We start from the raw sequence: 27,733 nt of genomic DNA on the forward strand, positions 1-27,733 counted from the left end.
AGTTCCTCTTCCGGGTTTAGAGGACCCCATAGCTGTCTCTGATGCCTTTTTTAATTTAATGAACTTTTATGTGGTATTGTTCAATAATTTACCACTCATTATAGAGCTGGAATTTTAATTAACATATTAACAATAAACATCATGGATGCCATTTATTATTTATTAAGAAACCAACTGTTTCAGGATGGTATCACATATTGTAATTATTGTACTGTTCCAGGTTGTAAAAAATATTCCCTATATTAGTTTTTATTTGGAAACTTGTCTTTCTCCCCTTTGGCTTCAAACAGGAGGACGTGTACGTCGACTTTAGAATTTTGTCATTGCAGCAATCAAAGCAGCTGCAATAACACAACCACAATTTATCACCTATCATATCATCTTCCTCACTAAAGAGGTAATATGATAAGACCCCTCCCCCACTAACCGGCATGATGTAACAGTGCGCTGTCTGGAAGCAGTTTGTTCGTTCAGGGTTCAGTAGAATAAACAGTGGTGATATTAGAGTAGGAAATACAGCAGAAACTATTTCATAATTCTGAATAAATCGCTTTTTTAAAATTGGGAATGGAGTAGCGCAGTCATCGTTCCAGGATTTTATATTTTTACACTTTATTTACAATATTGGGTATAATATATACGGAGGATGCAGAATCAGTCATTTTACTGTTGCAAATGGGCGGTTACAACACGTGTTACATTCACCTTATCTTCCATCAAACTTGGATCAAAGCTGATTGTGGGATGGATATTAATTTATTACTGAATAGAAATATATATATATATTGATATGAACAGGTATTAAATTGAGGGTCACAAAAGTGTAGTCTGTTACAATACAATTGATGGTGACGGATAGAAAACATGATGTAGAGATTTTTATTAACATGACAAAAGTGATTCATGTTCATCTCCTCTTCCAAGTTCTCGCTATAAAGAATGATGCAAATGCACATACATTTTCAATATTACATACTAGAAACTGAAGAGTTTTACCCGAGCTGTTCCACCATAAAATGGCTACCTCACACTCCTCCTGGCAAGGAAGACCGTACCAATGTAGGATCTCTTTTCCAAGCAGTTTCAAGCCAAGGAGTAGATAGCATTCATTGGAGAATGGAGCTCCAGACTCCCACCGAAGTCCAAGTCACGCACGTCTCTCCTTTGTCCCGTGTACTGGCCGATGAAGGAGCCATCTTCATTGAACGGTATGTCTCCTCCGTCTCCGTACTCCACCAGGCTGTCGTCACTGTCTGACCTTTTCATCACTGCCTCCATTGATGGTTGACCCCTCTGAATCCCCCTTTCCTCTTCCCTGCAGGTGTGAAAACCAACTTAGTATAAACATTTTAAAACAAAGCAATCAAACAAAAAAAAGCACAGCACAAAAAGTATAACATTCCAATTTTCTGACCTATAAATGTAGTTAGAATGTTGTATTCTCGTGTTTAAGCGATGCCAAAGTTTCAGATAATGAGGTTTGCACATTTGGAAGTGAGTCCTAAAAGGAGTTTGGGATGGCTCAAAATGCTCGGTTTCAGAGGGCGTTCCAAAACTGTTCTCTTGTGATGTCACAAGGAGCGGGCTTCCTCATGGCCGTGGTTGTAGACGCGATGCTCTGCTTTACATAACAAGCTCAAATGGAAGTTATTAGAGTTGGGGATTCCTAGCAAGAGAAAAATATTTTCATCTTTCAACAGCATTTCACATGGGACAGTTTTTATGAACATGCATGTGAAATATCCGCCAAACTGTTGCTGAAACCGGAAGCGGTATGCTCTCAATGGGAAAGGTGGAATAATGTCGGAAACGCTGTGCATCCAGAGGTGGAGAGAACCACAGTTCTCACTGTCTGGACCACGGTAGGCCCGCAAAAAAACATGTAATGACCAAAGACCAGTTAGTAAACGCAACACCCTCACGTCCGGCTTCTGAGCATGACAAAGTGTGTCCAACAATGTGTGCTCCTCCTCGGGCAGACGAGGTTGGAGCAATTCATTCGGTGCACTTTTGAGTTCATACACGGTAAGTCAGGAGTCTCCAGCCAGTAGCTCATTGGCTTCCAGTAGCTCCTAAACGAAGACTTCATTTATTATCAATTCTCATATCCATTAAATTAAACAGTGTTGTTTGTAGTAGTCAGGAAATACTTTGGGAATGTGGGTGTGCCCAGAGGCGGGTCGTGGTTGGGATAAATTCAAACAGACTGTTTTGGTGGGAAATACAGCTGGAAAGGTGCAAATTCTGTAAGATGGAGAAAGTTATCTGTGTGGGTTATTGTGTGTAGCTGCTCTATAGGAGTCCACAACTCAATACAAAGGGTAAAAAAAAATGAGCATAATAAGTCCACTTTAACTTCACATTACAATGAAATATACATACCATCGTGGAAAAGGAAGAGTAGTGACACGTGCTATCCTGTGTCACAAAAACAAACAATGTTTAGTTCATTATTCATTTTGACGTGAAATTTAGGCAGCAAATTGAAAAGAAAACTTTCTGAAGGTCAGTATTTAGTCATTTCATACCTTTCAAGAGACCTTGAGAAAGGGTTGAGGGGATGGAGATAAAGGAGTGGTAAAAAGGAGAATAAATCAGATATTAATGCAAATTAGAGTAAATAGTGAATGATTTAATCTTTACCTGTGTGGCAAAAATTATGAACCAGATGCTTCCCATTCACTAATGTGATGATACTGTATATATTTATATCTTTTTAAAATTAAGACTATTTTCTTTACTAATGTATTGGAATAAATAATTGGAAATCCCCACTTGGGACTTTGTGTATTACGTTGGAAACATTATTTTTCTAAGTCACACTGACATAAAAATGTTGCTGGTTTACATCAACTTCATGTTAAAATTCATGTGAAATTGTAAATAAATTATCTGAATGATTAGTTAAAACTAATGTAAAATCGAAGCAATGTGATTAAAACAAAATGCAAAGTTGATATTGCAGTTCTTGAAGTATACACGCAAACTTCCCAGCATGCATTATGTTTGCTGAATTGTAATTGGGTTTTACATGTTGCTAGTTGTATAGCTGTTTTCTTTTGATGTACCATATTTTCTGGACTATACGTAAGTCGCACTTTTTTTCGTAGGTTGGCTGTTCCTGCGACTTATACTCCAGAGCGACTTATAAATGAAAAAAACTTTGTTACATAAACACTGGACACCTTTTCTGTTCATGTTTATTTTTTTTGTGTAGCTGAATAAGCATTGTGTTAGCATATCTTACACCTATTCAGCCTGTTCTCTATTCTTTTATTGTTAGAACTTGCCTTCCAAGAGAACGTAATGTCCGTTTTGGTCAAGTAGTTTGGAAAATAAATTACCTGCAAAAAATGCGACTTATGTATGTTTTTTGCTACCTAATTATGCATTTTTAGCCTTGTGCGACTTATACTCCAGGGCGATTTATAGTCCAGAAAATACTGTATTTTATTGCAGCAGTCAGGGTTGTATTATGTCTCACATATGTGGTTAATTTTCCGATATTTTGTTATTGGGTTAGCAGTTACTGTAGGGTACTAATGGCCTTTTGAATTGTAGTGTTGCTTATTGCTAGTTTGTACTGATAATTATGAAAGTACTTCCACGTGCCCATGTCATGCGGGATTAAAACTTGCTTGTGTATTGTGTATTTTACTAGTTTTCCCAGCTGGTATTTGTAGAGGTTGCTCTCATTCTTACCGATAGTCAAAGGAACCGTCTTGATCCCTATCATCCACGGGCTCCAATGAAATATCTTTCTTTTCCCGTACTGCAATTTAACAAAACAATTAGAACATAACGTGCAACTGGATGTTGTGAAAGTTCTCGGATTTGCTACTGCACCTGGGTATTTCCCCCCTCGGCTTCTCTTGATGAAACACACTATCAGTAGCATGAGCACGATTAAAGCCACTGCACACATGATTCCGATGAACCAGCCTTGAGTGGAGATGTCAACCTGGTCCTGGGCGTAGACTGCACATGGACAAAGTACATTTAATCTTAGCCATCACAGCCGACTCAGCAACTTTTACACCCATGTAAGTCAACAAATGTGCATTGAGCAATATTACTCTCAGTGGTATAGTGTGGCGACTCCTCGGTATGCCATTCTCCTACGCCCATCCGAGTCTTAGCCGCTACAGAGAATCGGTATCTAGTGTAGCGGTCATATCGGGGCATTGAGAAACTTGTTACATTTGGAAGGAACTCCTCCACTCTCTGCTCCTCTCCCCTGGTGGCGTTCACTGTGGAGTGACAGGATATCCCAGTTAGCGTAGCGTCCTGTCCATGCTACATGCTAAACAGATTCACTCTGCCAGAGGAAATATAAGTTACACTTTCCCTTTTGATATAGATTATAATTTGACTTTTGTTGTTATGCAAATTTGGAACGGCCACACTGGAGCAGGAGGGGATAGAAAAGAAGAAAAAAAATTGCGGGTAAAAGAGGACAATACAAAAAGAGACAAGAACACAAGGAGAATAATATAAAAAACCAAACAGGACTACATCAGCTAATGTCTATAATGGCCGTAAAAGACCATAACTGAGTATTATCAACAGTCACAGTGATATTACTAATGAACATATTAGTGATAATAGTAGTAATGAAACCATTAACCATGATAGTAAACTGTGACAGTAACACATTATTGTAATCACTATAATCTTATTACCACCATCACCATCAATGTAATAAAACCAAGCGCATAATGACACCATGGATAAGTCAAAGAGTTATATGGGGAAGTACTTATGTACTGTGAATTGATATACTATGTACAGTATATACACAGTGTGCATGTACAGGTATGCATACGTGCATAAATGTGCGTATATATGTGAATGTGTTATTGTCAAGGACTGCCTCCTATCACCCAGCAAGCCCCGCCCCACATGGCCAGGCCAAGCCCCCAGACCAGGGAGCCACTGGCCAGTTAAGGGTAGCCCCACAAGACCCAGCCCCCAAATTCACCCGGGACACAAGCAAGGGGCCGCATAGAGGCAATCCCGAGTAGACGGCCAACCCCCAAAACCCTAGAAAGACTACACCTGACAAGGGGGCCACACACCAGCAGGACCGGAGGGGTCCCCGCCAACCGGGCTCAAAGCAAACAAAGCAAGGCCCCGCCTACCCCCTAGCGTTCCCTTTTAGTTCTGAAAACGGCCTATGCATTATCAAATTCACCTGTCTGGTACATGAGTGAGTATCCGATGATGATTCCATTGGGTTCTGCGGGCAAGTCCCAGTCTACATAAATACTGTCAAGATGTCGCTGTTGGATTCTGAAGGACGTGGGAGCAGACGGTACTAGAGAAAACACAAATACAAAAACAGATTACTATTCGTTGGGAGGTTTTTGGTGTCTGGCCTTTTCTTACCTCCCTCAGGTGTAGAAAAGTGTATATTGTTGCTGGGCGGACCTTCAAATCGACTGTTGGTCACCACGATGTACATTTTATAGTTGCTGTAGGGGATCAGCTCTGTTAGAACCCCGGATGGCTCCGGTCCGGTGTCTGTAAACACTTTGGAACTCATAGCTCTGTTGACTCTCAGCCATCTCAGCTGGCTGCTGTCTCTCCAGTAGTACACCTGAATGAGAGATGAGATTGATATAGCAAGCACTGCATTGTTAAAGTAACAAATGAAGTAATATGTCATGATATGTATACGTATATGTATCCATCACAAACAGTGAGCACCTTCCTTCCATGGTATTTTATTGTCTGAGCATGATAAGAACTAAGTAAATATACATCTCCTTTCATGTTTGCAGACTGTGATCCACTGACCCGAGTATAACGATTACTGCGCAGTGATTACAAGTCTTACATATCTACCCAATGTCATTTGTTGTACATTGCTTATCAATGTTTATAAGCCGGCAGCACACCTTGTAGTCTTTAAGCTCTCCCATGACTGAGCTTCGAGCCACTGTGTCCCAATGCACGGTCACCTCGGTGCTCTGGATATCCGACACTCTCAGGTTCAGGGGTGCACTAACTGGACCTTTTGGAAGACAGATAATCATTCACCTTGTCGGCCATTGCAGAGGGGGCAATAGAATGATGACACGCAAGGGTGATGCTTATGTTGAAATCATGAGACTTACGGTCTTCTCCGGAATAACCAATAACAACCGGTGACTCTGGACCAAGCCCAAAGTCATTCACAGCCTGGACTTTGATCTCATAAGGAGTAAAAGTATCGGCGTCGTAAATATAATATTTCAGCCATTTAGTAGTGGCATTCTTCCACTCCTCTCTGGAGTCTCTCCGTCGCCACCAGACCAGATACTTGAGGTGTGGCCCATTCCACTCTCTGTAAGTCAGAGGCTGAAAGGATAGATGACAACAGCAGCCATTGTGGTTTGACATTATTGCCATCCATTGGGAAATATATATTTTATAGCTTTACCTCCCAGCTGATCTCCATGTTGTTTCTCCATGTTCCCACACCCTTTACATTCTTTGGGATGACATCTGGAGCTGTGGAGAAACAAAGTAGTTAACAAATAACTTCCCTGAGATGGAGATGTCTTTTAAAGTCATGACAAAAAAATTATTCCAATCACTGAAACCCACGTGCACCGCTCGTCTGGAAGCGCATCGACGGACGACTTGGTCGGCTTGGTCCAATTTCATTAATGGCGATAACGCGAAATTCATAGTATGTGAAGGGTGCAAGGTGCAGAATGACAGAGTTTAGGCTCCCGGGGTAAGTTGATAAGTTCTTCCATTTTCCGGGTAACCAGTCATCATCATCATATTGCACCAAGAATTCTGCAAGAGAGCAATTATATAGTTCAAATTCAAAGGTTTGTTGACATTGATATTACTGTTAGTGTTTTTTTTATGATCAACAGGGGCAAACGCAGATATGATGCAAAATCCAAAACGCAACACCGCTGGCAGCTCTGGGAGCCTGGCTAACTTCCTGGTCGTCCAGCTAGTTTCGCTCCATGCAGTTGCAGCATTTTTCCCGTACATGGTTTTTTTGGGGGGTTTGTGTGGGTTTTTGGCATTATTATTTTGGCATTTGCCTCTATTGGCCACCGTAATGTAGTCAGGTTTAGCATTTCTTCGCACCTCCTACCTGTAACGGGGCTGAAGTTGCTGTCTCCTGGGACCCAACTGAGTCTAACGCTGCGTTCATATGGATCAGACAACTCCAGTTTAGTGGGAGGTTCAGGATAATCTATACAAAAACACATGTGAGCACGTTGAAAAGGAATAAAAAGCCTGAATTGATGTGTTCTGAATCATGCCCATATTTAGAGGTTTACGTTTCATCACCACTTTGAAATTTCACAAATTTCAAATTTTAAAATAATCAACAAAAATAATGGCTTTAGGAATGGATTTAGGAAGTCATAAACTGGTTTTCCATACTCTAAAAATATATTTTTAATAAATAAGGAATCCGAGTTCATGGAAATTCACTTATCACAGTCAGATTTGGAACCAATTAAACAATGGAGTCGCATATAATGAAGAAGTCTACTTATCATTCATTTCATGAAGTACTGTTGTTGTATTAGTACTCTAATTGCAGTGTGGTGTAGGGTGGGACAGATCCTAGATTCAGCCTGTTCTGAACATGTCATACCCATCACCATTAGGTGTGCTGATGCAGACTTTTGGTCCAGTTCGCTCTTGACAGCACATGTGTAGACGCCAGCATCACCTCTGTTTACATTAGTGATGACCAGATTGGATTCATCCATGGACATTCTGAGATGATGATGATAATAAAGAGAATAGATGTATGAAAAATTAAAATGTATAACGGCCTTGTGGTGTCATTAAACAGCCGAAACAAACCTCCAACCGAGTGTGACTGTGGTTTTGTCTTTCATCCATGTGGTTGTGATAGGTGTGGTGATGTCTGCTTTCACGCCACACTCTAAACGCACATCGGTTCCACAGATAACTTTCATATCCTGTGGTCTTTTGACAATTAACGTAGGTTCTGCGTAAAGGAGTGGATAAGAAAACAATTAAAAAAAAAGCAATATATAGCAAAATGGGACCTTGAAAGTCAAACACCAAACACGGTATTACACTTGCTGTTTTAGAAAAAACACAAAGTTTCTCACCTTTGACCTCTAGTCTGACTTGATTCTCATCTCTTCCTGCAACATTGCTGACGACACACATGTACGTTCCCTGGTCCTCTATGTGTGTGCGTCTTATCTCCAGGGTCCCATTGCCATGTGTCTTAAAACGAGTTCCTTCCAGATTTCCCTGTCCGTATTTGGACCTGTGGTGAAGCAACCCAACAAAGTGCAAAAGACATCCAACACAATAGATAAATCACACTTGCTAACTCTGGAAATGTATTTTCCTCACCATCGCAGGTCAGGCACTGGAGAGCCAAAGTAGACGCAGTCCAGAAAGGAACGAGTTCCCTCTATGACCTTGACGAGTTCATTCTTTGGCCCAAGAATACGAGGTGTTGCATCTAGTAAACACCATTTATTTAGTTAGTTTCATCATCACTAATCCACTGTATAATATTCTAAACAGTATTATACTGTGTAGAATCATTAATAGTGGATGTGTCACTGTATATGTGAACTATTATAGTCACTATTATTATTATTATAGTGAAAATAATAATAATAACAATAATCCGCTCAGCTCCCGTAGCACTGGAACACATTTTTTATTTATGTCATAAATGGCTTATTTTCTGTTATGTTATCAACTATATTGGGTAATACAAGTGTAAAGCTGTTGATGTTTCATGTTTAGAAGACTCTAATAATGTTAAACATCGTATTTAGGAAGTCATAAATGGGTTTTCTATACTCTAAAAATATATTTTTAATAAATAAGGAATCACTATTATTGTTACTATAGTGACTATAATCCCCATGCCACAATCCCCATGAAGTAGCGGGGCTATAAAGGGTTTGCCACATTTCTAACAGTTGTGTTTACTGACATTGAATGAGGTTTAAAAAGGCAGATGACACCCAGACAAGGTGGGATACACACCAGTCAGATTAGATAGGACAGCTCGAGACCGAGAGCTCGGTGCAAGACCCAATCTATTTATCCTGCCAAGACAACCTGAGCAGTCCAGTTGCGATAGATTGAATACACTAAGAATGATTATTAGTGTTTTACTGTGTATGGTTCAGTGTTTGCACAGGAAAGATGGGATGTTTAACTCACGCTGCACACTGACAAAAGCGTTGGCCAATATGTATCCGTATGGGTTTGAGGCATTGCACTGGTAGACGGCTGTGTTGGCGGCATTCACGCTGCTGAGGGTCAGTGTATCTCCGGACACTCGCCTGTTTATTTGCGGTGTGGCAGCTTAAAGAGAAAAAATGAGAAAGACACCGGGTGAGATTATTTTGATTCACTTTAACCGTTGTTGCTTGATTCTTACTCTCAATCGGTTCTCCGTTGATGAACCAGCTGACTGTGGGACGAGGCACGCCATCTGAGCGACACACCAAGCGTCCACTTTCCTCAGGAGCCAAAATTAAGTCATCGGGTTTTTCTAACCAGAATGGAGCCGCTGTCAAAAATATTCATGTCAGCTGCTGTATCATTAAGACGAAACAACCCACTTCCTCACCTTTTACCCTGACTGTTATCGTGTGTTGAATGTAGCTGATCTTATTGGTGGCAGTACAGATGTACTCGCCCGCATCCTCAAATGATGCCGTCTGGATTTGAATCATCTTGTTGAAATGTTTCATTTTCATGCGTGAGGTCACCACCAAGTCTTCACCGTCCTTTGTCCAGGTAATGCTAGGAGTGGGCCTTATTGGTGATAAACATGTCTTAAAATCTACACATGACTTAGATCTTATTGTATCACTTGGTAGATTCAAGTAAATCTGAAGAGTCGTTCCTGCGTCACTCTTACACTCCAGCAGCGACGCACTCTAGCAGTAGTTCCTCTCCCAGGAGGACCAGAACAGAACTGGATGGGCCTGTAGGAGAAAGCCAGGTGGGGGCGGCCTCCACCACGGCTCGAGCTGCAAGAGGAACAAATTAGATCACACTCACATAAACCCAATTTTTACCATGTTGTGTGTTCCGTATGCTGACATGGTAAATGGTCCTATACTCACTTGTGATCACCTTGACAACCACTGGCATCTTTTGCTGGATGGCATTTTTGTAGGGGAAGCGAGCGCTACAGCAGTAATCGAAGGCAGAGTCGTTGAATAGAACGTTGGAGAAATAAAGGTCTCCGTTGACCCCCATGGATACCCGACGGTCCTGCCGCACGGGGTGCATGGTGGGGAAGGCTGTCTGAATTGGCCAGTTAAAGGGTCTGGCATATGAGCCTGAAATTAAATATGGTCATAATGGTAATGGTAATGGTTTTATTTCATTTGAACATGCATCAGATTACAATTGAATGCATCACATAATCTGTTCACAGTTCCACATGTCCAAAAGGAGTAGGAAGAAGCAAAGCTTATTAAATCCTACCCCTTTATCTGGTACTTTTGCAATCAGTAACTGTTACATTTGTTCACTTCCTGCTTTCCAAATATAGTTTGTTTTTGTTTTTTGTTTTTTTTTACATTTTTTGTCACGTACCGAAGTCTAAGGTGATATGACCATACAATGACATAATGGTTACCATAGTAACTGTCAATATAGTGATATATATAGCACATCATGACTGGTTCAAGACTCTTCATCCTTGTATTTAGCAAACATCAACTGCTTGTATTGTTTCTTGAATTGGCTCATCGTTGTGCATTGTATGAGGGTCTTACTCAATCCGTTCCATAGTTTGATTCCACATACTGAAATGCTATGGCTTTTTAACGTAGCCCTAGGATATACGTGTTTTAAATTTAGTTCTTCCTTGAGATCATATTTCTCCTCTCTTGTAGAGACGTATTGGATGACATTTTTAGGTAATTGGTTATTTTTAGCCTTATGCATTATTTTAGCTGTTTGAAGATGAACTATATCAGCAAGTTTAAGTATTTGTGATTTTAGAAATAAGGAGTTAGTATGTTTTCTGTAGGCGGCATTATGAATTATCCTTACTGGCCTTTTTTGCAGTACATTTAGCAAGATTGCTTTTAGAGTTATTACCCATATTTCCACACAATACAGTAAGTAATGTGAAACACTAGTGGGAATCATGTTTGGGGTCAGACATTGATATATCATTTTCGCTTGCCCAATGTGGAGGAAATGTAAAATGTAAAGTAAAAAAATTGTGTCAAATTAATAGTCTTTCCCTTACTATGAAGTCTGTTTTTGGTTTGTGGGGATTGCAATATATTTTTGTTGTATAAAGAGACATCAACCCAATCTTAAAGAGACACTCACAGCTTGACATCCAGTAGGTTTCAGGTTTAGGCGGACCGGCTGGAGGGTCACAGGACAGGACTAAAGGTGAACCAGCACTAATCACAACAGGTTCCACGATCTCCCTTGGCCACACAGGAGCTCCTGAACAAACAAAATTCAATTCAGATGCAAATCCAAATTTCGTTTCATCATTTAAGTAAATATCTATTGTGAATTTAACCTACTGTACAATTGTAGTCTGATTTTGTTGGAGTATGCGGAGCCATACTCATTGGAGGCAATGCATTGATATTCTGCCTCATACTGTTCTGGATTGTTCCGGGCATAAATGTCCAACGTTCCTGAGCGTCTGCGCATTGATGCCTGTGAATCACGTGCCACGTTGAAATATTTCCCATTACGCCTCCATGAGAAGCTTATGTGAAACAAAGAGAGAGAGAATTTGAATCCATATTTGCCAAACAAGCTGCATCATCAACTACTTACATAGGATGAGGGTTTCCCTTCGCCTCGCACTCAATGACCATGGTGTCTTTGGGGTCAACAATATGCTCCTTCATTGACTGCTTTGTGATGGTTGGCGGTTGGCGGACTGCGGGCATTAAAATAAATAAAAGATAATACACATATCACAAAATCCAACCAGAAAATGTAAGTTTTATGAACTCACTTTCTAGAGGGATGTCCAAAGGCCAAACACTTTGCCATAACAGCATCAACAGCACTGGTTGGACCGGTGTGCCCATCTTTACTGTGCATGGGGTCCACTTCTGGTCATAAACTCTTCATTGACACAAACAGGGGACAACAAAAATATTATTATTAGTATACTAATATTATTAACTGTAGCACAATTGGCTACACGGCATTGGCTAACGTTGGCAGCAGGTACTGCTAGGTACTGCTAGGTACTGCTAGGTACTGCTAGGTACTGCTAGCTACTGCTAGCTACTGCTAGGTACTGCTAGGTACTGCTAGGTACTGCTAGGTACTGCTAGCTACTGCTAGCTACTGCTAGCTACTGCTCGGTACTGCTAGCTACTGCTAGCTACTGCTAGCTACTGCTAGGTACTGTTAGCTACTGCTAGCTACTGCTAGCTACTGCTAGCTACTGCTAGCTACTGCTAGCTAGTTACTAATGAAGACCGCAGGTGTTAAATGTTACTGTATTAGTAGTGTGGGTAAATGAAACTAAATTAGCTTGAACACCAATATACACATAAATGTGACAACATTTGAGTCTATGAATCGGTGATTGTGACCACAAAAAAGTCAGATAGTTGTAAGTTTCAGTAATAAAATTCATACACAGTACTGTGTATTTGATTGGTGTTAGCCAATTGGTATTGATTGGTAGCAAATATCAAAATAAGCAAAGATTCTGTGAAAAACTTGTTAATAACTTTATAAAACGATTCAGCAAAGATAAGCCACAACTCTCAATAGCGTCATTTCTTGCAAAAAGTTGAATTATTAGATAGAAATTATATTTAGACATACACTGCATTGACATATTTACACCTACCTTTCTCATATTGCGTCAGTTCCGGACTGTCCCTCCTATCCAACGCATCATGATTAAAATGTCCAACTTTTAGCTCTTATTTGTGTGGTGTAATGAATAGATCCATAAAATATGTGGTCAAGAAGCCCGGAGATGTCACACCTCAGTGTTAGAGTTAGTGTCCGTCACTGCCACTTAGAGTCTTGCCTACCCAGTGGATGAATAATGAATGAGTGCCATACAACCACCTACACTCTCCACACTTCACTACTCTTCCACAGCCACTCACAGTAACAATAACAACTCTTGGAAAGTTTTTTTTCCTAACTGAAATTTGCTATGAGGTGAGTGCGTTGAGGGGATGAAGTGGCCTTTTTCTTTATTCTGGAATAAGATCAGCTTTACACTAATACAGTATGTTTTAGTCATGGTGAGTCTCAGAAATGGGAAAAGACCAGAAATTAATCCCTACTGGGAGAAAAATGACATTCCTGCTGCTGTTGATGACATCTAAATGTGGGCTTTATTGTTCCCTGAATAACTGCGGAACAGAATATGAAAGCAATGTTTGTTTCTCTCACATGCAATTTGCATGCGGTAAGTCCCATGACTCCATGGCAACACGCCCGTTTGTGTGATTGTGTGAAATTATTATTTTCCTTTTTATATTCCTTAGATACATAAAAGTGCATATTTTAAGAAGAAAACGACTATGAACAGATGAGTGTTTTCCTACATGTACATGCATAGCCTTGCTGCATGGGAAAGGTCATACTCATGAATTATGATGCTGCATTTATGTGTAGGCTGTCAACAGTGGGCTGACCTGCGGAGGCTCTCAGGCATCCAAACATGCACAAGACACGCTGGCAAAAAAAAAAAAAAAAAAACCTGAACTGGTATCAGAGCGTTAGATGTATGCCTATTCAAATTATCAAAGCGGATGTGGGGGGGGCATCTGTGTTGGCATACTTTAGAGCAGTGAGCAAGGATCAGTGCCATGCACCACATTGCACAATGAAGACGTTAGCTCAGTGATGACAAGATTGTCTCCATGATAGGGGGGTCTCCGTTTGGCACGTGGTACCCGGGGGCTTGAATAAAGCAGACTGTAAATACGGGGGATGAGGGTGAGGTCATGCGACACAATCTGCCCATATCAGTTGCGCATTGCATCACTGCGTCGGGGAGGGAGGGTGGGACTGAGTACTCTGCAGTTGTGCAGAGTGCAAAACGTTGTATATTAGGTTAGTGCGATGAATGATGAATAAAGTGCAGCTTGTGGTAGCAACTTCTTACACACAAAACAACCAACATGGCGTATCATTTAAAAGCGGTTAGGCTTCAACTGTTTTATATCCCTAAATTGAAATAAGTTAGCAGTAATAAGCTAACAGTTAGCCGGCAAGTAGTTGATTTTCTCGTCATGTTGTTCAATTGTGTGGCATGTCCACCATTTTTCGTCTTGCTTACTGCGTTATTAATTAAATAAATGTACCGTTGTTGCACACCTACCATGTTTATTTGTTGATCTGAGTGTTTTTAGGTGGAAAAAGTCACACATGAAATTTATTTGTATGGATCCCCATTAGCTGTGGTCTAAAAAAAAACAAAAAACTAAAAAACAACATAAAAAAAAACCAATGAATCAGATTTGACTATAAAATTAAATGCGACAATCGATTGGCCCCTACCCCTTTTAAGGGGACCTTGAAATTGTCCTAACTTTTTCCCCTTAAACTGCACCACTGACCACTCATAAATACATTTTAAAGATTTCCACTTGACATATGTGATCAGTATCGATATTGGCCAATTTCACTCATGGATGATCGGAAAATTAGCAGCCGAAAGCATCCCCAGAATACATTACAATTTGCTTAGTTGGAGGATAAAACAGGGACTTTCCTACTGAACAAACAAAAGACTTGCATCATTGTTCCGCAATGTGTGAGGGGAACTTCTGCATGCATGCACGGAATTTAATGACAACATTTCTAATCACATGTTGACACAACAAAACAAAATCTATCAACTATCTTGACAGAATTTTTATGTCAGCCACAGAAATCTGGAGACACAAAGACAGCAATCTATTATATGTATATAAACACAAAAGCAATTCTACAAATGGGAATTGTATTTAAAACCAAATTAAACTGGTTAGTGAGAGATTATTTACCACTTCCACACATCCTGTTGATGCACTTCCAGATCACGGCTACTTTTCAAGTCTGTGACATCATTAAAACCTTGACCTCCATTGATGTTTGTCTTGGAAAAACTAACACTACTTCAGATTCATTTATTTCAATGGCCAAAAATACCAGTGACAGTCCTACCTTAAAGTACCTGAGTAGGTCCCTGGTCCTTTTATTTGTTGCTGTGGAAACCAGACTTCTACTTCCTTCTCATTTTCAGTCTCAATAGCATCTCCCCCAGGTAAGTGAGATGACACATCAGAAGCTCTCCAGGATAGCTCGCTGGAACCTAGTCACACGACTGGCACACTCGGCCTGGGATAATAAATGCATTGTGAAACCCAAACAAATATAACGTCATCTTCAGGGCGAGGGAACAGAAACAGAAATAAACCCAACTGGATTAAACACAGGGTATTGGACTAGGACTAGAATGACATTCTAGACTACAACTCATTAGAAAAATTACATTATGTTGCCTTTTGTGATAACATGACGTGGATAAGAGTGCAGCAAATTCTAAATAAGTGTGTGGATTTCTCAACTGACCTTGTATCTTAACTCTGACTGGCACCGGCGCATTTACTCAATAGACCATTGTTTTGAATGAAGCGGGCCTATTGTGGGAGTCTCCGTTTCTGGACATATGAGTGGAATTTAACCCCTGATATTCAAAGATCGGATGGCCCCCGCTCACTTGATGTCGTTGTGCAATACTGGTAAGAAAAATATACTGCAGGAGCCTATCCTAAATGTCCTTGGGGTGAGAAAACATGAAATGCAACATATTTTCAACTAAATATGGCTTTATTTTTTAATAATAAATAGAAGATAATACAACATAATACTTCAATAATAATAATTCCACAGTCAACTGTAACATTTCCATATTTACTGTAGTTATTGCAATGATTTATTTTTTTTATTTAATAAAGTGCTTACAAGTGCAAGTATATCTGTTTCTGGTTGTTAAGGAAACCAATTGGTTGCAAGGAGACTGTTAAATGTGCCTAAAAATATTATAGAAGTGGTTCCCAAACCTTTTACAGTCACGTACCCCCCACTCCTGCACACATGAAAAAAATACAACTTATTATTTTATCGTTCAAACGTACTTATTTGTTGATATGTTGCACACAGACCAAGGTAACAGTAACAATGTGTATGATGCATAGAGCTTTTTGGTCATTTTTGTACATATTATATGCAATATGTATACACAAAAACACCCTCTATATATTTTTTTTCCTTATTAGGAGTCACCACGGTGAGCCAATCACATAAATGGTTGCTGCTTTGTTTTTCATGCTTTCTATTGATACAATGTTGGCCGAAAATCTACAAAAATATCCACAATATCAATATAATATTCAGTAAATGGTCGTTTATCGGCTCTACCAAGTGACGCTAGCCTGCTCAAATGCTCTTGGGCTACTTGGACTCTTTTTATATTGTGTAATATTTTCACAAAAAGCTTCTAAAATATACTTTTAAAGAGCGCTGTCTCCACTCTCCTAGAGGAAAAGTTATTATTTTATCGTTCAAACTTACTTATTTGTTGATATGATGCACACAGAGCAAGATAACAGTTACAATGTATATGATGCATAGAGCTTTTTGGTCATTTTTGTACATATTATATGCAGTATGTATACACAAAAACGCCCTCTATATATTTATTTTTCCTTATTAGGAGTCACCACGGTGAGCCAATCACATAAATGGTTGCTGCTTTGTTTTTATTGATGCAATGTTGGCTGAAAAATATCCACAATATCAATATAATATTCAGTAAATGGTAGTTTCCCGGCTCTACCAAGTGCTCAAATGCACTTGAGCTACTTGGACTCTTTTTATATTGTGTATTATTTTCACAAAAAGCTTCTAAAATATACTTTTAAAGAGCGCCGTCTCCACCCTCCTAGAGGAAGAGAGCACTTGAACTTGCACGTGTTCACACTCAACCAAATGATCCGTACTAGCAGAGCTGCTGCACGAGAGTTGGCTTGCACCCAACCAACCATGACAAGTATGAGCGCACCCTTAGGCCCATTTCTGCTTCATCTCCCAGACCCTCTCACTGAACCAGTCCTTGGTTCTGCTCACAGCTGATCTCTCCGCCCCGAGCACCAAACACAGTCGAGCCAGTTTGAGCCGGTTTCTCTCTAAGTAGACCTGTGTGTCTCTCTCCAGCTGGTCAAGGGCCGCCGGCCGGCTCTCATCTAGCGACACCTCGGCGCTAAGCATTGGGTTAAAGCGGAAATAGACATCGCCAGGGAGGAGGTCATCTAAAAGTGTGTGGACCCCTTCGGTGTCAGTTGCACTGCTAATCAGGTTACTGATTTTGGCCCTGAGGCTGGTGGAGGTTGCAGGGCCTCTCTTAGCGTTGTCATAGCGACCGGTGCCAAGAGACAGCACGCACTGGAATGGATGGCTGGGCCACAATAGTCTGCTCTCGTGTACCGCTAAGGCACAGGGATTGTTCATGATGATGCCGCCATCCTGCAGCGGGAACAGAGAATGTATCATTTCATGTTATTTATATTTTCTGTTCCATATGACAGGTAGTCAAATACATTTTGTTAAGTATTGTAAATAAAGTGGCATAAAGGAAATGTATCATTTCATGTTATTTATATTTTCTTTTCCATATGACAGGTAGTCAAATACATTTTTGTTAAGTATTCTAAATAAAGTGGCTTAAAGGAAATGTATCATTTGTATCAATGTATGAAATGTATCATGAAATATATAATTTCATGTTATTTATATTTTCTTGTCCATATGACAAGTAGTCAAATACATTTTTGTTAAGTATTCTAAATAAAGTGGCATAAAGGAAATGTATCATTTGTATCAATGTATTAAATGTATCATGAAATGTATCATTTCATGTTATTTATATTTTCTTGTCCATATGACAGGTCTTCAAATACATTTTGTTAAATATTCTAAATAAAGTGGCATAAAGCAAATGTATCATTTGTATCAATGTATCAAATGTATCATTTCATGTTATTTATATTTTCTTGTCCATATGACAGGAAGTCAAATCCATTTTGTTAATCAGACTCCTGAATGCCACATAAGCTACCTGCCCACATGCACACGCAAAACTTTAAATTATTATTATTTATTCTAAATTATTTAAATTATTTGTACAAATTACTGTTTACGCTGTACATTGTTCATATTTGATGTCATCTATTTATTCTCCACATTATTATTTATTATTGTAGGCAACAACATTTCGTTGGCAATTTCACTCCATCCACCCACCCACCCATCCATCCATCCATCCATCCATCCATCCATCCATCCATCCATCCATCCATCCAAATAAAGTGGCATCAATGATTACATTTTCTCACCTGGTGGATGTCACTTTGCAAAGGGAATTCCTGGAAATATCCCGGAGCGGCGGATGACGCTCGCACGGCCTGCCACATGGGGTAGCTGGAGCCTCCTGCATAGCGACTCAGAGATCCTGGTTTGTGGTTGTAATTGCAGAAGACGAAGGCCTTCGGACTGTTGCCCCAGTTGACCACTGCGCTGACAGCTGAAACCTGACAACATCGGAAACGATGCTGCAGTCTGCGTTTAATATTGTACAAAACCCGTAAAACATAAAAAAGGACCTTTTTTGTCCTTACCTTGGGACTCAACTCATCACTGGCTGTTTTGATGAGCACTTTATCGCCAAGCTTCTCTCTGATTACAATAAAAACACATGATATAATATTTACATAGCATCCATTGTGTGCTTACCTTAGTATGGTCTCCCATGTCTCTGTATTATAGTAAGAGTGATTCCAGCCCATTTTCACCGTGCCAACCAAGCGGTTTTGGCGGAACACTTCAGAGCCAAAACGGCGATACATGTCGGCGCATTCCTCCAGAGAAAAATGAGCCAACCCGAGCATGAAGGCTAACACGGCCCCTACAGTGTAAAAACACAACACGTTGCTTTTTATGATTTGTTATTTATTGTCACAAAATCACTTTTGATTACCTGTACTGACTCCACATATGTAGTCAAAGAGATGATGGATCTTCTTTCCCGTCTCTGCTTCCAGTATTTTTAACACCTGGAGAGGCACCACACCTCTGGCCACAACAGAAAACTGTTCAAATTACCGATTTGACACGAGTAAAACTGCAAATATACTATATAAGTATGAAAACTACCACATACTAACATACGGTAGGCCATGGCTGCTGCCTGTTTTTGTTTGTTTTCATCCATTTTCTATATCTTATCCTCACTGGGGTCAAAGGAGTATGCTGGAGCCTATCCCAGCTGACTTCAAGCGAGGGACGGGGAACACCCTGGACTGGTCGCCAGCCAATCACAGGGCACACCCTGGGACACTGACTCTACATTCATTCATTTTCTACCGCTTATCCTTGCTGGAGCCTATCCCAGCTGTCTTGGGGCGAGAGAGGCGGGGTACACCCTGGACTGGTCGCCAGCCAATCACAGGGCACACCCTGGCACACTGACTCTACATTCATTCATTCATTTTCTATAGCTTATCCTCACTGGGGTCACAGGAGTATGCTGGAACCTATCCCAGCTGACTTCAAGCGAGAGACGGGGCACACCCTGGATTGGTTGCCAACCACTCACAGGGCACACCTTGGCACACTGACTTTACATTCATTCATTCATTTTCTACCGCTTATCCTTGCTGGAGCCTATCCCAGCTGTCTTGGGGCGAGAGAGGCGGGGTACACCCTGGACTGGTCGCCAGCCAATCACAGGGCACACCCTGGCACACCGACTCTACATTCATTCATTCATTTTCTATAGCTTATCCTCACTGGGGTCACAGGAGTATGCTGGAACCTATCCCAGCTGACTTCAAGCGAGAGACGGGGCACACCCTGGATTGGTTGCCAACCACTCACAGGGCACACCCTGGCACACTGACTCTACATTCATTCATTTATTTTTTACCGCTTATCCTCACGATGGTCGCTGGGGTTGCTGGAGCCTATCCCAGCTGACTTCAAGCAAGAGACGGGGGCACACCCTGGATTGGTCGCCAGCCAATCACAGGGCACACCTTGGCACACTGACTCTACATTCATTCATTCATTTTCTACCGCTTATCCTTGCTGGAGCCTATCCCAGTTGTCTTGGGGCGAGAGAGGCCGGGTACACCCTGGACTGGTCGCCAGCCAATCACAGGGCACACCCTGGCACACTGACTCTACATTCATTCATTCATTTTTTACCGCTTATCCTCACGATGGTCGCGGGGGTTGCTGGAGCCTATCCCAGCTGACTTCAAGCGAGAGACGGGGTCGCCAGCCAATCACAGGGCACACCCTGGCACACTGACTCTACATTCATTCATTCATTTTCTATAGCTTATCCTCACTGGGGTCACAGGAGTATGCTGGAACCTATCCCAGCTGACTTCAAGCGAGAGACGGGGCACACCCTGGATTGGTTGCCAACCACTCACAGGGCACACCTTGGCACACTGACTTTACATTCATTCATTCATTTTCTACCGCTTATCCTTGCTGGAGCCTATCCCAGCTGTCTTGGGGCGAGAGAGGCGGGATACACCCTGGACTGGTCAGCACCCAATCACAGGGCACACCCTGGCACACTGACTCTACATTCATTCATTCATTTTCTACCGCTTATCCTCACAAGGGTCGCAAGGGTTGCTGGAGCCTATCCCAGCTGTCTTGGGGCTGTCTTGACTCTACATTCATTCATTCATTTTCTACCGCTTAGAAAATCTGCAGGGTCTTGAGACACATGCTAACTCGCAAACTAGAGAGCTAGCGACCTAAACGGTAGCCTTCAAGTTATTTCCTTTAAACTTAAGTAGCCAAAAACTTACCACTTCCACACGGATAGGGAGGATAACTATTAACAGTTATTTAACCTTTAACATGAACATTAATCAAAAGTAATAATTTTTTCTGGGTACATGATACCATACAGCATCCATATCAAACTTGCGCGGGCCGCACTAACATTAAACTTTCATATCAAGGCGGGGGCCTCAAACTAGTGTCCTGCGGGCCACATTTGGCCCGCGGGCCGTGTGTTTGAGCCCCATAAGACGGGGGCTCAATGGGTTCTCCAAAATAACCACTCTAACTTTAGCGTTTCACCAAATCAACACAAAATGTCAGTAGAAAAAAAAAAAACATGGTATGCATGCAAACGACTCTTACCTTGTACCACCACCATCAATGGACAGCACTCTGATGCCACGCCCTTTGATCGGGTCAACATAACCAATGAGAGCCAAGGATTCTCTTATGGCACGCTGTAGAGCCGGATCGCTTCTGTAGACTCGCCGCTGTCTCAGTAATGTAACAGCTGTTTTTTCCTGGAAGAAGTGAATGCATCACAAGGTTTTTTTTTACGCTCAAAACGTGATTGTTTTGCTTCCAACATACCTGCCACATCAAAGCTTTGCGTGACGGGTGATTGATCAGGTATTCATTCAGCGCCTCCACACAGGTCGTTAGAGACTTTGCAGAAGAAGCCTGCCTCAGATCTTGAATCAGTTCCTCTGCTTGCTTCTGTCTCAAAAGAAGCGATACGGAACGTTATTCACATGTACGAACTGAAGGTGTTTATATTCCTGATTCCCTCACCGTTCTATTCATCCCTGCTCCTGGTGACTTCACGGTGGGTTTTCTCATTCCGGTCTGGGATGAAGCTACCCGGTTCAGATATGCCCCCAGTAGGTCAGGGATGGCTCTCGTGGGGTGACGAAAGCAATCCATCAAGGCGACTGCTTGGTTTCTGTCTGCAGTGAGCGAGTTCATCGATTTTTGGAGATTTATGTCGTCCAACGTCCCGCCCCCTTTGAAATATTGATTAATATGATTTGACATCTGGGAATGATTGTCTCCGAAGTCGGTTGAGTTGTGGCCGCTGTGGAAAAGCCCACTTTCAGGTGTGATGATGGGTTTCTGTGATGTAGATTGTGTAGTTGGTTCTGTTTGATTCCGAAGGCTTGCATCATCAGCAACCTTGGCGCCAAAGTACTTATTGATGTGTTTTGCAAAATGGCGATAGCTGTCCTCCCAGTTGTTGATGTGGTCTGGTTCCACTGGTGCTTGGTCTACACTCGGTTTTAATGGAGATTTTTCACTTTCTGTGGAATTTCTAATGCAATTAATGTGAATTTTTCTCCTCGTCTGTCTCTTGTTGGGATATTTTGTGACAGATATGGCTTCTTCTTTGGTTGGAATTTGCACTTTGGCAAAATCCTTAGAGAAGACTGAATTAATGTGACTGGCGACGTAATTGTAGCTCTCACCAAATCTTGTTGCTAAAGAACTAATGTGAAATAGTTGAACTCCAAGACCCGAGTCCTCCTGCTTGTCTTTCAAGGAGACATTTAGATCTTTGCTCTCGGACATAGTAACCTTTCCGGTTGCCTGCTGACTTTGCCGCTGTTTCCTGCCAAAATACGTGGGAGTTCTGACAATATTGACATTTTCAGCTCCGAGACCGGTGTCCTTTTTCTTGAAATAAATATTAATATGTCTGGCGAGTCGATTAAAAGATTGTCCGAGGCGTCCTCCCACAGAAGTTAATTCACAATTGTTCTGCGCCACCTCGATGATCCCAATAGGAGCTTCTGCTTTGATAGCATCCCGGTTAGAGGATGAATTGCATCGTGCAATTTGGAGATTCTTTATTTGTTTGGAAAAATCCTGAAGGAAAATGTCATTACATGGATTGAAATGTGTAAAAATAGCTTGACGTGCAAATGGTGGTGATGACGATGATGAATATCTACGAAGGTGGAGTGGTTCACAGCCTGAATGGGGAGACCTTCTGAAGAGGACAATCAAGTATTTCATTTTACAGTATGAATTCCTGTCCACAGACCGTAAATTGATGCTGATATAACGACCCATTGCTGCGATCAGCTTGCAGTCCTTCAACGTCCAGACGAAAGATGATATTGAAAACGGTTCTGAGGGAAAAAATCACATGTGGATTCATTTTCAACAACAGAAACTGTAAATACATATTTTGATGCAGTTCCAAAATTGCATAGACGCAGTGTCTAGTGGTGAAATCGGTATTCTGTATTAGTTGAAATCAACTCTTCAACCTTATGACAATCAATGTTGTGATTTGTCAAAATTGAGAAAAGATGCTTATTTTAGCATGCTGCCCCTTATGGAAAAAAAATATATATTGCAGTATATTGGCAAATATAATGCAATGTATTAGGAAATATATTTTCCAATATATTGCAATATATGCATAGATCATATATGTGTATATATTGATACATATAAAAAATATCTTGCGATCAAGACCAAAAGAGGACTATATTTTTACATATATAAAATTGCATATAATTTGGGATATATAAACTCATATATTATATATTTGGATTTAATATATTTCAATATATTGAAAGCGGCAATCATTTGTAATATATTGCCATATATTACATGAATATATAATATATTGTATAATATATGTACAAAAATATATTATTCCATGTATTTATAACATATAATGTATTGGAAAATATAATGGAAAAATAATATATTTTAATATAATACAATATATTTAAAGTAATATATTTTCTTTTCGTAAGGGGCCGTGAAGAATAAACGTCAAAACAATCAACAATGCATCTTCACCATGAAGTCACATCCCGTCACGTGCTGACAATGTTTACTTTCTATTCTATTGACAGTAATTCTGTCAACATTGAAACATTTCCTTGTTTTTTTGCACTCATACATTTACAATAAATATACTATTCTATCCGCATTCATTATGTCAAGAACAGAATTCAACAGTGTTCACTAAAGAAGCAAAAGGTTGTTCTTTCACTAGAACACATCAAGGTCAATACACAAAGTAGCCTAAAGCTACTTTAACCTTGAATGACATCTACTGAATATTTACCTGAAACATCTAAGCTTCTTCCGTCCTCATGTCCGCACATCAGCCATTGTTATTATTTTTAATAATTCACTTGTAAACCTGCCCGAAACACTATTTTTCTCTTGTGTTGTGATACCCAACTCCTTGCATTCTGTCCAAGCTTGAGCCTTATTGGATCAGCAGGGGTGGGTGGTGGCTTTGGGGGTGGGTGGTCCTGACCAATACTCATTCAAAGCAAACAGGCTTAAAGGTCATGTGGTCATGTGTCACTGTTGAGTAGTGGAAACACATGGTAGGCTAATGTTAGCTGCATCTTACATCAAAACATGCACACATACTCACATGCATAGTGGTATCGGTGCTTTTAGTAAACAACTTTGTCCTGTAGCTACAATGTGGAAACTTTCAAGGTGACATTTTTTATTTAGATGTGTCAATCTAACAAGACATTCACTAAAGTTAAATTGCACTTTATGCAGCAGTTACAATTTATACTATCAAAAATGTAGTGACATCTAGTGGACACTTTTTGACCTGCAACTGAATTTGTGCATAATTTGTTATTGTCTATAGGTATGAATTTGAGTGTGAATGGTTGTTTGTCTATATGTGCCCTGTGATTGGCTGGCGACCAGTCCAGGATGTACCACACCTCTTGCTCGAAGACAGCTAGGATAGGCTCCAGCATGCCCATAAAATGGATGGATGGATGTTTTAATGAATAATGGCCCAACTCAACAGACAGTAGTCATATTACATTTGTATATATTTAATATCTATATTTACCTTTTCAGGAACTTAGCAAAGACCTACGGTGGTGTAGTGTAGTGTTTATTAAAATACTCCTAGGAAGACAGCACAACTATAAACACTTGCAGTATTGTACCGTCATGGCCTTCAGTAGGTGACTGTGTTACCCTTTGGATCCATAATAAACCTAAAACATAACAAGTGGCCTTTAAAGAGTCCGTAATTTAGCTTTTTTTTTTTTTTTTTTACTGAGGGTCAGGGCGTTTTCTTTTCACAACGTCCTGTGGTGCACTCCCCATTGCGTCCGGTCCACTTTAAGCGATTCTTGGCAAACAAAGCATAAGACTTCTCCATAAACGGTCTCACGGGTGGCCACATCATAAAGCGGCCCAACAAATCCAAGCCCACTGCGCTGTACATGACCGCAAATGCCGGGACACCCCGATGAACCTGCTCATAAAAGAACACAGTTGGAAAAGCACATATATTAGATGCTAAAGACAACTATTTAATAAATATTTCTAAAAAAACAAAACACATAATTGTATGACTTATGTCAACTGACCTCATTGTTCTCATCAATCACATGCATTTCCTCCATGGCCGCCTCATAGCTGACCCCCTTGTATTTGGCTCCATCATAGCCTGGAAGTGAGATATCAACAAAGTCCACCTCACCGGGCTTGTTCCTCTGCAGGAACTGAAGGAACCGAATTTCCGTAACACATATGGGACAAAGTCCGTCATAAAGCACCTTTTAAAAAGAGCAGAAATAATGGGTCATTTGCATCATCATTTACACAAGGGATGCACCTTCTTTTTTTCCTAATAAATATTTTAACATTTAGATTTAAATGTAATCTGTGCACACCTGGACCAGTAGGGTTTCAGGGGTATGCTGGAGCCTATCCCAGGTGAAAGGCGTGGTACCAGTGGTACTGATCGCCAGCCAATCGTGAAGATATCTGTAGATTTGTTGTAACCAAATATGTTGACATCACAACTAAAACATTTTTTTTAAGTTGCGGCAACCATGGCTTCATAGGGTTTACCAAGCTTAATGTTTTTTCTCTCATTGCAGAATTATTTGCTGAGCATTTGCCAAAATGTCTTCCTCCTGAAACAGTGAGAAGTCCCACTCGACTGACGCCATGTTTGTTTACAAGTGAGCTCGGGGGGGAGTTATGACAGGCCATTTGCAGCATGTCACAGAAAAGAAGAAGAATCACTTATCGGAGATATTATTTCATGTTATCAGATTTATCAGAATGACATCACAATTCTTCATATTACTAATAACTATCGTGTACCGCTCATTTACACCATGTCATTATGCATTGTACTCCAATTCCTTGTCAGAATATTCAATTTCAACTGCCACCTCGGAACCTGAAATACATGATTTAGTGAATAATGTTAATAATCACCTTATATTAACAGTTAGTCCTGCAGCCTTTTGTGTTATTTCGGTGTGTGCTCTACACCTATGCTATTTGTATTGACTGGTTGAAGTAGAACTACTTGGAATGGGGTGCTTACTGACATGTTGCATCCCTGACATTTAAAACTAAAAGCCAAATATATCTGGTGGTGTCCACTTTGCAACTTTGACAGCCAAGTTCACACTTCGGTTTCTTAGAGGACATGCTGTTGATAAAACCCGAACCATCCAGAGGGTCTCGATCCAGGATTTTCAAGGTGATGACTTTAATCTGACATTTATGTCAATGTTAATTTGGTATCATTGAGTGTGGCATACGCTAATCAATAGTTAACACAACCTAAGCTCTTCAAAGCTTTCATGAGTAGTATAGTATAGTGTATATATAAAGCGAAATATACCAAAATTTACTTTGTTACCATGTACTGCAATATATGTAAAGTCTAACTCATCAATATCTGCAAAAACTCACCTTGACTCCATTCTGAGAGGCGAAGTTTCGATGTTGATATTTGCAGAGGGTTATTCTGGAATGGATACGGGCCTGTGAGGCTAAAGCTGATACAACACGTATTGTCATGTTGGAAAACATGGAGACAAACTTATAATAATAATAATACCGGTCTAACACAATAGCTAACTGATTAAATACGACAGAAGCCTATCGGAAGTGTGCTATCTGACTTCTCTGTTAGCTATCGTCACTTGATCGCAGAAACATTATTAATTACAGCGGTTACAGCAGAAAATAAACAAACATTAAATCAGAATTTTTTCGACTTTTACTTATGATGCTACATTCAAAGTCATACAGACACTAGGACTGTTTTGTAACGGCAGCGGAACCGGTAGGCGTGGTTCTGGGACTCGGAACTTCCGGGTCATTGAACTAAACCAAGCAGTGGTTTTGGGACTCAGAACTTCCGGGTCATTGAAATAAACCAGCGATATTTTAATCACCACATGGGGGCGACAATCTACTATGTAAAGCAGTGCAAGTGTACTTCAAATGTGTGACAAGTGCAGAAGTGAAGCGCATGGATGATATAAAATATAAAATATAAAATATAAAATATAAAATATAAAATATAAAATATAAAATATAAAATATAAAATATAAAATATAAAATACAAAGTAAAAAATGAAAAATGAAAAATGAAAAATATAAAATATTGTATCATTTTTACCTGAAGACATTCTTGTGTGAGCAGTTTTAGATTGTACCATAATAAAATATAAAATATAAAATATAAAATATAAAATATAAAATATAAAATATAAAATATAAAATATAAAATATAAAATTTCATAATTTTTACCTGAAGACAATCTTGTGTGAGCAAGTTCTAGATAGTTCCATAACAGTGCAACACAATGCAACCTACATTAAACTGCTTGTAACAACTACAGCAAGCCTGTGACCAACTGACATTGTGTGAAATGTTTCCTTTTTCAGTTGTTTGTTTTGGGGCTTTCCTCTCTTTCCATCTTCCCTTCCATTCAACCATTTTATATGCAGCTTATCCTCACTGGAGTCACGTGGGTATGCTGGAGCCTATCCTAGCTGACTTGAGAGGCGGGGGTTGCCATCCAATCGCTGGGTACATATAAACAAACA

General features: G+C 40.3%; 2 protein-coding genes across 5 annotated transcripts; both read right to left on the minus strand.

Moving 5' to 3' along the window:
- Window positions 1-617: 617 nt before the first annotated feature.
- Window positions 618-15,509, minus strand: LOC131104401 (neurofascin). Of its 4 annotated transcripts, none has more exons than XM_058051527.2 (27): window positions 15,160-15,299; window positions 11,984-12,096; window positions 11,800-11,905; window positions 11,538-11,728; window positions 11,332-11,454; window positions 10,104-10,322; window positions 9,896-10,007; window positions 9,602-9,789; window positions 9,410-9,541; window positions 9,190-9,333; window positions 8,359-8,470; window positions 8,106-8,269; window positions 7,831-7,978; window positions 7,616-7,740; window positions 7,103-7,204; window positions 6,592-6,789; window positions 6,425-6,495; window positions 6,120-6,342; window positions 5,901-6,016; window positions 5,389-5,599; window positions 5,195-5,317; window positions 4,077-4,250; window positions 3,847-3,978; window positions 3,703-3,772; window positions 2,529-2,540; window positions 2,383-2,418; window positions 618-1,315 (listed from the first exon to the last, which is right to left on the minus strand). In XM_058051527.2, exons 2-27 carry the CDS (start codon window positions 12,057-12,059, stop codon window positions 1,084-1,086), a joined length of 3,540 nt encoding a protein of 1,179 aa, XP_057907510.2. In that variant the 5' UTR covers window positions 12,060-12,096; window positions 15,160-15,299; the 3' UTR covers window positions 618-1,083. The 4 variants fall into 4 exon arrangements, 3 of the variants coding, with proteins under 3 accessions (XP_057907510.2, XP_057907511.2, XP_057907513.2); XM_058051528.2 differs by lacking the exon at window positions 15,160-15,299 and adding an exon at window positions 12,839-13,238; XM_058051530.2 differs by lacking the exon at window positions 2,529-2,540.
- Window positions 15,510-15,866: 357 nt separating this feature from the next.
- Window positions 15,867-26,981, minus strand: LOC131104403 (calcium-independent phospholipase A2-gamma-like). Its single transcript, XM_058051531.2, has 11 exons — window positions 26,587-26,981; window positions 25,239-25,427; window positions 23,945-25,123; window positions 21,652-22,988; window positions 21,451-21,576; window positions 21,223-21,380; window positions 19,031-19,125; window positions 18,787-18,958; window positions 18,672-18,729; window positions 18,390-18,584; window positions 15,867-17,520 (listed from the first exon to the last, which is right to left on the minus strand). Exons 3-11 carry the CDS (start codon window positions 23,982-23,984, stop codon window positions 17,062-17,064), a joined length of 2,640 nt encoding a protein of 879 aa, XP_057907514.2. The 5' UTR covers window positions 23,985-25,123; window positions 25,239-25,427; window positions 26,587-26,981; the 3' UTR covers window positions 15,867-17,061.
- Window positions 26,982-27,733: the final 752 nt, after the last annotated feature.

The sequence above is a fragment of the Doryrhamphus excisus genome, linkage group LG15 (genome assembly GCF_037039965.1).
Source record: "Doryrhamphus excisus strain RoL-2023G ecotype Guam linkage group LG15, RoL_Dexc_Guam_v1.1, whole genome shotgun sequence".
In the NCBI taxonomy this organism is placed as follows: domain Eukaryota; kingdom Metazoa; phylum Chordata; class Actinopteri; order Syngnathiformes; family Syngnathidae; genus Doryrhamphus; species Doryrhamphus excisus.